The 8,344-nt window shown below is 38.2% G+C and overlaps 1 protein-coding gene across 1 annotated transcript; it reads left to right on the plus strand.

Moving 5' to 3' along the window:
• The first annotated feature begins 221 nt into the window (after window positions 1-221).
• On the plus strand, window positions 222-5,586 carry FGF20 (fibroblast growth factor 20). Its single transcript, XM_024192965.1, has 3 exons — window positions 222-519; window positions 3,133-3,236; window positions 5,341-5,586. Exons 1-3 carry the CDS (start codon window positions 222-224, stop codon window positions 5,584-5,586), a joined length of 648 nt encoding a protein of 215 aa, XP_024048733.1.
• Window positions 5,587-8,344: the final 2,758 nt, after the last annotated feature.

The raw sequence follows: 8,344 nt of genomic DNA on the forward strand, positions 1-8,344 counted from the left end.
CTAGATGTTGATGCAAAGCCAGGAGCAGACTCCCACATGCTCGGAGAGAGAAGAGGCTCCAAAGACAGGCAGCTGTTATCCTAGTGCAAAGTCCACCCTTCCTGAGATCATCCAGGAACAGCTCGGCCAGAACGTTTAGATCTCTCTCTTCTCATTTGGTTATTGTTAATTTGCCTTTCAACTCATCGTTCGTTAAACCTCCTCCCTTCCAGCGGGCTTTCATGGCTCCCTTAGCCGAAGTTGGGGGCTTCCTAGGCGGCTTGGAAGGGTTAGGGCAACAGGTGGGCTCCCATTTCCTGCTGCCTCCTGCCGGGGAGAGGCCGGCTCTGCTCAGCGATCGCCTGGCTCAGGCCGAGAGGGGGTCTAGAGGTGGCGGAGGTGCGGCGACTGGGACTGCGGATTTAGCCCATTTGCAGGGCATCCTACGCCGGAGGCAGCTCTACTGCCGGACGGGCTTCCACCTGCAGATCCTGCCCGATGGCAGCGTGCAGGGCACCAGGCAGGACCACAGCCTCTTCGGTAGGTAGCAGCTGCAGTTACGCAGAGCTCGGATCCCAGCCTCATCCATCCCTTATAGGGAGGTGTTTCTATCCCTCGTGGAAAAGAAACACTTACTTACTGCAAAGTACAGCAGCAGAGCGGTCCGATCAGAGTGCACCACTGGGCAGGTGTTTAACCCGAGGCTCCCAGTATAAAGCTGTGCGGCCTTAGACTACAGGGGCTGCACACAGAACTCAGCATGACAGAACATCTCTTCCTATGTCATTTATTAACTAGAAATGTCTGTATGGAGCGTATAGAGTATGTCGGTCTATATGTACATACACATATGCATTAGTACATGTGTGTAAACTCTACACCTGCATTTGTATTTAGCAGCAAACCCAGAAAGAGAGGTTCTAACACGGTGATTTTTTATCTACTCAGTACCTATAATTTTATGTCCCGCACTTGCCCCTGCAATCTCTAAATCTCTTTATAAACAAACAAAGATCACGGAATCGTTAATCTTGCTAAACCTCTAATTTGCATCGGGTTGCTTTGTTTTGCAATGCGGAGAAAGCTACAAGTGGGATTGCACAGAGCTACAACTGTAATGTAATTACAACAGTAATGTTTCCTTTATTTCCTTTTTAAAATGGTTTGTCCATAAACCAAAGGGAGTGGGGGGGAGGAGGGGGGCTGAGAGATATCCTAAGGATGTAAATGGTTTCCTGACATGTAAGGGTAAATAAGAAGGAATGTATGTAGGCACTGCAGCGTTATCTGAACAAACCTGCTATTGTTGACCATCAGTGAGTTTTTTCTGTATTGATTTAGCAGCCATAAAAAGGTGATTAAAGAGTTTTCTATCATCTCTCCCATAGTCAAAACAATCAGCTGGAATGGCCCTTAACTTGATTTTATAACACACTGAAGTACTGGTGTTTTCAGAACTAAAAGAACTGTAGTTAAACACAAAGTTCTTCACAGAAGGGAGACTTTCTACAGCATGTAAATACAAAATCATTATTTTTAAAAAATGTTTAGTCCAAGATCAAAGATTTGCGGTGTTTCTTTTAAATGTTCTTCCTTTATTCTAATCCTATTCTCCACAGGTTTGTCTGATGTGGTCTCTTTGTGGGTTGAATCACCTGCTTATTATGGTTTATAAAAAGAATGGCTTTGAAAATGATATCAGAAAGACAAAATACCTCCATGTTTTTTTATGGGACATTGGACATTAGGAACTGGGAAATCTGTGATGATTTACATCCAATAAAAAGTTTTTAATGCTTGCTCTTTCTAAAGGATTTAGCTGGTTTGTCATTTAGCATTGTAAATAAGAGGTATGCCAAAGTTCAGTTAAAACTCAAAAGATTGTAAATTACAGTACACTAATCTCTCTTAAGATGGAAAATGGGTCAGAATGTAAACAGTGTGCATAATGAGACAAAAAGGCATGCCAAACTATTGTAAAGAATATTCCATACAATTACATCAGTTTAATAAGTTTGAATTTTTATTTTAGTAATGTGCTAGGTGTGTATCAAAAGCCACCTCACTTTGGGACTCTGTTTACAATGGTAGGAATTTTAACAGATATGATTTACACATTTCCTGTCTTTTTTTGTATTATATCTGTAATGTAATCTGTACATATTGGATCTCAAAATACTTAGTGCTTAGGGCAAAAATGGGCTACTAGCAAGGTTACATAGAATTTCTCTGTTCTACACAGGTAAATTGGATCCTTTTTGGTCACATAAATATTTGGTGAAATAGTTTAAAGATACAGAATATAACAATTTAAATAATATAAAATGGGCCCAATTTCACATTGCAAATGATGAATAATGAATCAGAATAACAAATACTTTAGGCATATTTAGATAATAAGCATTCTAAATCAAGTGTTAGTTATATTCCACATATTATGATCAGTTTTGTAATTTTTAAAACATAATATACATGCATCATATTTTATACATATACAAAACCTACTTCTGAAATCAATGGGATTACTAATGTGAATAGGGGCTGCAGGTTTGGGCCCACATGTTGGATTAGATATACAGCAAATATGTTTTTCTTCTCTATGGGAAGACTCTCTGGTATATAATTCCCATCTGTATTTTGACTTCTATTCATATGATATCATTATTTTGACTTCCACCCATTAGATATAATTAAAAGTGTTGGTTTCTTAAGATAGTGCTACAGAGAAGGTGAAATATATCTCCGGATAGTTCAATCTTACCCTGCAATATATGAACAGACACTTCATCAAATATTTTATAATCATCTACTGAAATTGTATAGCACAGAATCCTAAATAATAGTTTTAACCCATCAGTGACAGATAAAATCCTTTCTTAACTAAGTCATAACAAATGTTTCTGAAAAAAGCATATAATTCTTTTTCCTTCTGGAGGCTTCTAGTCTGCTTTGAACTAAAATGTGTATGAAATTCAGTTCAGTGGTAGACATGTAAAATAAGAGTATTCTTATATATGTCTGTAGACCACATTTACTATAGTGTGTACAAATAAAATATTTCACCTGCTTCTAAATATATTATATATATATATATATTTCTTGACTTTAACACATGTGAGTTAAAGCAACCCTACCCTTTTTGTGTACATTTAGGTATCCTTGAATTCATCAGTGTGGCAGTGGGACTGGTCAGTATTAGAGGAGTGGACAGTGGCCTTTATCTTGGAATGAATGACAAAGGAGAACTCTATGGATCTGTAAGTATTAGCTTATGTTTTCTAAGCCACATTTGGATTTTAGACCTGACATACTGAGTCAGTTGTTAATAGTGGGCAAAAAACTCAGCAAAGCACTGAAATAATGCAATATGCTAACTTTCTTTCCTGTTGAAATGATGTATATCATTTGTGTCATTCAATCATCCTCTGAGAATGTGTGGTGATGATAGCTCAAACCTTTACAGTCTGAGTCAAATATCATGCACATGGAAAGAATTTCATTAGCCTGAGAAGAAGAGAATGGATCAGAAATGTTCCCCCTTAACAGAGACAAAAGAAAGAGAAGAATGAATGAATGAATGAAAGTAACCAGTTTAAGAAAGTCTTGGAAGGCAAAATAGTTGCTTAGTGACTGATTTTCTTTTTAAGATCTACCTTACAAATCTATCAGGCTCACTGCATTTTCCACCATAAAAAATACTGATATGGAAAACAGAGAAAAAGATAACTCTGCAGATAAATAAATAAATGCATACAAAACCTTGGATTACTTGATTTGTGGTCTGCTGATCCCTTATAATTCAGCAGGTGGCACTCTGGGGCACCTGCTTTTTTTCAACATCTGAAGAAAGACCCTTAAACAGCTTAATCATGTATCACTGTTATTTTGAAAGTGTGAGGAGTATAAATGAGGCAATATCATTTAATCCATACTCTGATTTAAAATTAAACTGTTTTTAAGATTGAAAATAAGCTTGTAATAATTTTAAATTATTGGTTTTTAAATTTAAATGATTGGTTTTTGTTGAGAAATTTCAATGTAAGATACTACAAACTATAGTCTTTGGTTCTACAGCAGTATCAGGGTAACATGGACTCAGCTTCTTCTCCATTTCAGTTTTCAAACCTTGAAAGATAAAATACTCTCTGTCCTCCTCTCCCACCCAAATGTTCTGGGGTAATAAAACATACACCTTTGACAGGAGTTTCAAGTCTACAATTTCTATTCCTATCACTGATTGGTTTATACCCTTACCACACATGATGGCTGAATATCATCGTTTCTTACAATAGATTGTGAATGCTGAGCATTTTATAAACCAAAAGGAAACAGTATGTACATTGCCATTTTTTGTGGCTTACCTTGTCAATCAACGACATCCTTTAGTGTTTTAGGCCTCAAAAATTTTTAGGATTGAAGGTTGAGGCATTTGTTGCTCTGAATGTGTATGAAATGGTGTCCAGATGGTAATATGTTCCTGATTCTTCCATCTCAGTGCAAGCTTTACCTTGTCCATCATAATAATGAACCATACACACTGAGTCCCTTTGGTTTACAAAATATGATGATGGTAGTCTCTCTTCCAGCAATGAATAATTATGTTTCTCCAAACAAGATTAATGTGGTCACCAAAGTTCTTTCAGTGATCCAAGTTATTTTAAAAGTCGGAGAGTATAAGTCACGAATACTAGGTACAGCCACAGCAGTTGCTTTTCCAGTTCCAATGGGAATGCCTTTCTCATCTGTTACATTATACCTTTATCCAGAAGGCTCATATATGTATATGGGCAGCAATGACCACATCCGCCCCTACATAAAGGGAGGTCTAAGCCATTCTATGTTGGATATGTTCAGTAGTCAAATACATTTTTAAGGTAACAATCTGTATTTTCTTGACCATTTAAGAACAGGAACACTTGAACACATATTGTCATGTCTTATATTTTCTCTGCCTGTATGTACATCCCCAAATCTCATTCTGAGGGTGTCAACTAAGATGCTGGAGATGTGTGTTTTAGTTGACTCTTGCATGCGTAACACCCTCTTCAATCCTAGAGAAAGATAGCGAAATGGGATTTAAATCCAAAATTGTACACAAAGTGGTGCAGGTCTAGTACTGATAAAAGGGAGCCTTGTGAACAAATAACTTTCTCAACTGCTCTAAAACAGTCCACGTGCCCCAGATATGATCAGGTTCACCCTCTTCTCGGGGTTTGATTTTATTAGCAAAGAAATGAACAATAAGTCAACATATACACCAATCCATTTTGGTTATCACTGTATCTCTTTATAGGAATATGTTCAGAAATTGGTTACTGAAAGAGCTCTGACCTTTTATTTTTCTATCTTTTTTTAAAATAGGAGAAACTAACTTCTGAATGCATCTTCAGAGAACAGTTTGAAGAGAACTGGTATAACACTTATTCTTCCAACGTGTACAAACATGGAGACTCGGGTCGGAGGTATTTTGTAGCACTTAACAAAGATGGTACTCCCAGAGATGGGGCTAGATCCAAAAGACATCAGAAATTCACACACTTCCTACCCAGGCCAGTGGATCCTGAAAGAGTTCCAGAACTCTACAAAGATGTGTTAGGATACAGTTGAAATGGGACAGAGTGTTTGAAAGGAAACCAAAACAAAACCCATTCTTTCCTACCACAGCTTCCAGGGTAACACAAGCAGGAAGAACTTTCAAATGCTGCAGAGTTACCAGGCTCTAGGAGAGTGGATTTTAACAAGCTGTTTAGTGATAGCCTCCATTTCCTAATGTTTGGATATAGGAGACAAAACCTTAAAGTTAAGAGTGGACCAGCCTCTTTGAAGTTTTCTGACCCTGTTACTGGCCAGTAGACAGTGGGACGTTGGAGTCTGATTTATTTTAAAATACCAAACTCGTGCCTAACTCGTCTGGATTACTTATTATCCATAAACTAGAGAAAAAATAACTACCTAAATCATGTGGAGTGGGACAATAGACAGAAAGTTGGACGAAATGGTAAGGAATAGGCTGTAAAACAGCAATAAAGCCTGAGAACTATATATGAAGTTATAGTGGCTATACTAGGAGTGACGGAACTTGGAAGTCAATGCATTTCAGTCAGAGCTGGAACTTTTCTTCAGGATGGACTTATTTATACATTTCCAGATGACATATATTTATTTTATATATTTATTTATTAAAGAGTTTATTTTTACTGGGATATGAAGACACTACAACCCCTTGCCCGAACAAAAAATCATTGACAGTGCCAATATTTACTCTGAGGTAGTGTCATCATGCAAAAAAGGCATTACATCACAACATGTTCAAAAACTGAGCATCTAAATTTTCATTTTTTATAAAGTATAGATTAGGTTATATTTTTATGCACACACAGTTGTCTCATGGATCATCATAAGCTGGAGAGAATGTTGGTTGCTTTTGACTTTGAGAATGCCTTACAGATTTGTACTGAATTCAAATGCACATTTAAAAAGGAATTAAAATATGTTTTACTTTATCAGTTTTACTGTCATTCTTTAAGTGAAGAGTTTGCTAACAAACTAAATATATGTAGCTTTGCAAAACTGCAAACGTTTTAATGACCATAGGAAAATAATCTCTCAAAAGTTTGTGTTAGCACTTTAAATCCTTATTGAAAGCCCAAGGTGCGTGGCATTTTAGCTAAGTGACTTTCCATTGACTTTCATAATAGTTGAACAGCAAAATAACTAAATTCTCTATAGAATTTTAAAAACTGAAGATACAAGTGACAATTGTATAAGAATTTTTATTCTTATCAACTTCATTATGTTTACAGTGCAATAGTAGTGCAGTACAGTCTTTGAGCTCACTGAATGAAAAGCTCTGTACAAGTGCAAAATTATTGCTGTTATTATATTATTAAATTATATATTTTACAGAATGATGTGCAGAAGATGTTACACAATGATCTCATAAATTGGCATGCAGATATTTTTTCAGAAGATGAAGACAAAATTGAAACTAAGCACCCAGTTCTGAATGACAGACCACAGATGTGTCTTGATTCAGTGGTTGCACACATGTATACACTCCAGTCATGACCTACATCACCCAAAAGTAGCATTGAGGATTTAACCTAGGATCTCCCATTCCAAAAAACATAGTCTCAGTCCTTAGCCAACTGAGCTAATGGAAAATTTCCACCAGGTGTAATACTATTACAGGCTTACAGGCCAAATTCTGTGTGGTTTGACTTTGTAACCTATCTAGGCTAGCTGATAGAGAGTTACATACTCTATCATGACTGACATTCGAGTAGAGGGCAGCATTACACATACTTGGTCTTTAAAGGAGAAGATAGATGGTTTTGTGTTTAAGGCAGAGGACTGTGAGTCAAGAAAAGAGAGAGCTCTGCTCTTTCACAGACTTCCTGTATCGCCTTGTGCAAGTCACTTAACTTCACAATGGCCCCATTAAATGGCTTTGAGGTCTTTGGTACTGTGTAAATGCAAAGTGTTAAATGTAATAATGTATGAATAGCACCAACAAGCAGAATAGTACTAAAAATGCCTTTGATGGGTTAAAAGCAGCTTCCACACAAAAGTATGGCTATGTTATGACACTGTACATGAGGTCAGATGCATACATCTAGTAGTGTGTCTCTCATTAAGATAATGAAAATGGGGTGTAGTTTTGTACAAATATCAGTGATGTATGTGCTATGCAGCAGCATTCATGTGTATCTATTTGTGATGGGGTGTTCACCCCACACTAGCCTGGGAGGGGTTAATGAGGCTGAGAAGGGGCCAATTAACTGGATAGGCCACAGCTGAGGGGAATTAGGTGGCCTAAGTAATTCCCTGAATGATGACAGAGCCCAGCTGAGAAGTAACAGGTGGGGCTAGGATAAAGCCAGGAAACTGGCAACAGAAAGGGCTGCAGGGGAAATAATTTGCAGTTACTCTGGGAGAAGGGAGTTTGGGCTGGTAAACCCAGAGAGGGGGAGAGCCAGAAGGTAGAACTAAGAAGTAGGAAGATGTAGGAAGGAGTCTAGGAGAAGAGCACCATGGTCTGGGAGTAAGCAGGCTACTGTCCCAAGAGATAGGGTCCCTGGGCTGGAACCTGGAGTAGAGGTCAGGCCTGGGTTCCCCTACCAGCCATTGGAGGAGTGGCATGGTCAAGGCAGTGAAGGGAAGACTGCCATTTTTGTATGGAGGGACTTTGATACCCCAGAAGGGGAGGGCTATAGTGACCTGGTCAGAAGGCTAAGTCAAGAAGGAACCCCCTGAGTCCCAGAGAGAGACCATGGAGAGAGGAACAGGCAGAAGGGAGCATTGGATATGTGAAGAGCTAATCCCCAGAGCAACCAGAAGGAGGCACCCTAGTGATGAGTGGATG

Source organism: Terrapene carolina, unplaced genomic scaffold (genome assembly GCF_002925995.2).
Source record: "Terrapene carolina triunguis isolate 2854851 unplaced genomic scaffold, T_m_triunguis-2.0 Scaffold66, whole genome shotgun sequence".
In the NCBI taxonomy this organism is placed as follows: Eukaryota; Metazoa; Chordata; order Testudines; family Emydidae; genus Terrapene; species Terrapene triunguis.

Bases quoted from the DNA above. Each gene is read 5' to 3' on its own strand.
- FGF20 (XM_024192965.1), top strand. From the start codon at position 222: ATGGCTCCCTTAGCCGAAGTTGGGGGCTTCCTAGGCGGCTTGGAAGGG. The intron at 520-3,132 runs GTAGGTAGCAGC...GTGTACATTTAG, and splicing joins GCAGGACCACAGCCTCTTCG to GTATCCTTGAATTCATCAGT. The intron at 3,237-5,340 runs GTAAGTATTAGC...TTTTTAAAATAG, and splicing joins AAGGAGAACTCTATGGATCT to GAGAAACTAACTTCTGAATG.